Source organism: Fukomys damarensis, unplaced genomic scaffold (assembly GCF_012274545.1).
Source record: "Fukomys damarensis isolate Sample0158 unplaced genomic scaffold, DMR_v1.0_HiC HiC_scaffold_22, whole genome shotgun sequence".
Lineage (NCBI taxonomy): Eukaryota > Metazoa > Chordata > Mammalia > Rodentia > Bathyergidae > Fukomys > Fukomys damarensis.
In genome coordinates, this window is record NW_022900934.1 from 1,654,254 (window position 1) to 1,657,982 (window position 3,729).

Consider the following 3,729-nt stretch of genomic DNA (forward strand, 5'->3'; position numbering starts at 1 on the left):
CTGCTGTGGAGCCTGACACGGAGCCCACCTTGCTGCGCCACCCCCAGGTGAGGGCCCTGGCCGGCCGGGGTCTCCGGAAGGATGGGGCATGGGCCGGTGGGGCCCCTTGGGGACTCCCCGGCACCCTGTGGCAGTCAAGGCGATGGGGGACTCCCCGGCACCCTGTGGCAGTCAAGGCGATGGCAGAGGGGCTGGCTTGTGACCCCCGCTGTCCCAGCTCTGCCCACTCACTGGCTCCTCTCCCCGCAGGGCACTGTGGTCTTCACCACCCAGGTGCCCGTCCTGGGCCGCTACGCCTTCCTGCTACATGGCTACCAGCCGGCCCATCCCACCTTCCCCATCGAGGTCCTCATCAACGGGGGCCGTGTCTGGCAGGGTGAGTGGCAGGGAGGGGCCGTCACCGACACGTGGACAGGTCACATGCCCCGCAGCGACAGCCAGCCCTGTTCTGGGATCGCTGTCTGGGGCGCCATGGGCACTGGCCTCCCCTTCTCACCTCGTCCCCGGGGAAGTCCCGCCCTGTGTCTGCCCCACGTTCAAGTTCCCGGCTCCGGTCTCGCTCTGAAGTGAGTGTCTGATGCTCAGGGAAGCCAGGCACCTGCACCCAGGCCTGCCAGGTCTGGTGCCCCAGCATGTGTTGCAGTGTGTGCTCCTTGGAGCGGGCCCTGCCCGGCCTGTATCCTCTGCCCTGGTGTCTCCAACAGTGCCCCAGGCCCAGGGCAGGACTGGGGAGCTGGGGTGCTCAGCGCTGGGCCCTGACCTGGCCTCTTCGCTACTCCAGGCCACGCCAATGCCAGCTTCTGCCCACATGGCTATGGCTGCCGCACGCTGGTGCTGTGTGAGGGCCAGGCCGTGCTGGACGTGACTGACAGTGAGCTCACGGTGACCGTGCGTGTGCCTGAGGGCCGGTGGTTCTGGCTGGTGAGTCCCAGCTGCTGTCCCCACTGTCGGGAGTCTCAGTCAGGGTGTGTCCCCTGCCTGCTGCCGCGCCCTGTGCCAGGTGCCACGAGGAGTAGCCTTTGCCTTGGAGGCGTCATCAGCCCCAGGCCCTGCTGGTCAGAGTGGCCTTCAGCAGGAGACTGTCCCCTCCACTTCCCCAGGCTGTGGGATGTGCCTGCGGGACCCTGGCCGGTCTTGGGTCTCCCCTGGTTCCCACGCCTGCCTCAGGCTCTGGCCATGGTGCCCCACACCAGGCCCTCTGCTGGGCCCAGGGAAGCTGACCCGGTGTCGCCCCGTAGGACTACGTGCTTGTTGTCCCCGAGGATGCCTACAGCTCCAGCTACCTCCGGGAGGAGCCTCTGGACAAGTCCTACGACTTCATCAGCCACTGTGCTGCCCACGGTTACCACATCAGGTGGGCTGGGCTTGGCAGAATTGGGGTGCAGGGGTGGGCTGGGCAGGGGCTCCCCTTACCAGGTGGCCCTCATTGCAGCCCTCACAGCTCATCCCCGTTCTGCCGAGATGCTGCCACCTCGCTGTCCCTCTTCTATAATAATGGGGCCTTGCCGTGTGGCTGCCACGAGGTGGGTGCCACAGGCCCCACCTGTGAGCCCTTCGGGGGCCAGTGTCCCTGCCGGGCCCATGTCATCGGCCGTGACTGCTCCCGCTGTGCCACTGGCTACTGGGGCTTTCCCAACTGCAGGCGTGAGTACCATGTGCTGGGGGGCACCTGTCCCAAGGGGGGCTGCCCAGTGGAGGGGTGTACCAGAAGCATGGGTGTGGCGGTCAGGGAAGCGTCCTGCTGCTGAATAGGCCAGCCCTGTGGACCTCGGGCAGCTGGTAGGCCAGGTGCTGGGTACCCATCTTGCGGCTTTGTCTAGAAGGTTCCAGGGACCCACAGATGATCTCCAGCCCCTGCCAGTTGAACAGTGGCTCTGGGGAGCTTCTCCACATCGGCTCAGCCTTGGGAGCTGGGGTGGGGCACCTAGCCAGGGCCCCCATCACCTGCTACCTCTCAAGGCCTGCAGTGGGGGCCTGAGGGGTGGGGAGGTCAGCCAGCAATGTCCACCCACAGCCTGCGACTGTGGCGCCCGCCTGTGTGATGAGCTCACGGGCCAGTGTATCTGCCCGCCGCGCACTGTGCTCCCAGACTGCCTGGTCTGCCAGCCACAGACCTTCGGCTGCCACCCCCTGGTAGGCTGTGAGGAATGTAACTGCTCAGGGGCTGGCGTCCAAGAGCTCACCAACCCTACCTGTGACGTGGACAGTGGCCAGTGCAAGTGAGTGCCCAGGATGGGGTCCCCATGGGCTTGGGTCAGGGATGTGTGCACTCACTCGGAGAGCCCGGAACCCAGCCTGCCCCTCGGTTCTCAGTGGACACTGTGGCCCCACGCATTCTTGCTGCGCAAGTGGCCCAAGGTGGAAGGGGGCTCAGCCAGCCTGTGTCTCCCTGCAGGTGCAGGCCCAACGTGGCCGGACGCCGCTGTGACACCTGTGCTCCAGGCTTCTATGGTTATCCCAGCTGCCGCCCCTGTGACTGCCATGAGGCTGGCACTGTGCCTGGCATGTGTGACCCCCTCACAGGCCAGTGCTACTGCAAGGTGAGAGGGGGCCTGTGCCTGGTCCCCTGCCCTGTGTGGTCTCAGCTGAGATGCCTTCTGCGGCCCCTTTGAGTGGCTGGGGCTTCCTTGAAGGCCTTGGGGACCAAGTAGGTGGCAGTGAGCTGTGGGGCTGGCCTCCGAGGACACAGCCAACTGCCGCTCATTGCCCTCACCCCTAGGAGAACGTGCAGGGCCCGAGGTGTGACCAGTGTCGCCTTGGGACCTTCTTGCTTGATGCTGCCAACCCCAAGGGCTGCACCCGCTGCTTCTGCTTTGGGGCTACAGAGCGCTGTAGGAGCTCTGCCCACATCCGCCGTGAGGTAGTCTGCCCAGCGCTGTGACGGAGGGAGGGAGGGAGGGAGGAAGGGAGGAGCCTCCCCAGGGGCCACACGTTACCTCCCACGAGGAGACTAGGTTGCAGGATGGGGCCACGCCGCATGGACACCCACCTGCGTGTGACCTGCCTGTGCGCCCACAGTTGGTGGACATGGAGGGCTGGACTCTGCTGAGCACTGACCGCCAGGTGGTGCCCCATGAGAGACTGGCAGAAATGGAGCTGCTGCGTGCGGACCTGCAGCCCATGGCCAACTCCCTCCTGGATCCCCTCCCCGAGCTGTACTGGCAAGCCCCACCCTCCTACCTGGGAGACCGGGTGAGCAGACCCTTGGGGCTGGAGGGCCGGGAGGGGACAGTGAGGCTACATCCGGGGACAGGCAGCTCTGTGAGGCACCGGGCCCAGCCAGGGTGGGGATGCTGTGAGGAATGCGGCCTTCCCGCGTCCAGCCTGTCCCCTCCGCCATCTGCCCCCTCCGCCATCTGCCCTAGGTGTCGTCCTACGGTGGGGTGCTCCGCTATGAGCTGCACTCGGAGAGCCAGCGTGGAGACGTCTTCATCCCCACCGAGAGCAGGCCGGACGTGGTGCTGCAGGTGGCCCAGCGGGGGTACATTGCAGGGTGGGCAGGCGTGGCACCGCTGGGACAGGCCAGCCCCTTGCCAGCCCTCACCCACCACGTGTCTCCCAGGGCAACCAGATGAGCATCACGTTCCTGGAGCCAGCGTACCCTGCACCCGGCCACGTCCATCTTGGGCAGCTGCTGCTGGTAGAGGTGAGGAGTGGGCAGGGCAGGGCGGTGCAGGGGCCTGGCAGACCTGCATGGTGGAGAATGGGAGGGGGCAGGAGGAGCCGCCT

General features: G+C 66.4%; 1 protein-coding gene across 1 annotated transcript in view; it reads left to right on the forward strand.

Moving 5' to 3' along the window:
• Lama5 (laminin subunit alpha 5) overlaps window positions 1-3,729 on the forward strand; it is an 80,310-nt gene that overhangs the window by 62,800 nt on the left and 13,781 nt on the right. Inside the window, exons 31-41 of the mRNA XM_033766968.1 lie at window positions 5-47; window positions 250-376; window positions 782-921; window positions 1,239-1,354; window positions 1,433-1,644; window positions 2,015-2,219; window positions 2,396-2,540; window positions 2,720-2,860; window positions 3,019-3,192; window positions 3,366-3,467; window positions 3,563-3,646. Of these exons, the coding sequence (XP_033622859.1) occupies window positions 5-47; window positions 250-376; window positions 782-921; window positions 1,239-1,354; window positions 1,433-1,644; window positions 2,015-2,219; window positions 2,396-2,540; window positions 2,720-2,860; window positions 3,019-3,192; window positions 3,366-3,467; window positions 3,563-3,646 (1,489 nt within the window). The remainder of the gene's footprint in view (window positions 1-4; window positions 48-249; window positions 377-781; window positions 922-1,238; window positions 1,355-1,432; window positions 1,645-2,014; window positions 2,220-2,395; window positions 2,541-2,719; window positions 2,861-3,018; window positions 3,193-3,365; window positions 3,468-3,562; window positions 3,647-3,729) is intronic.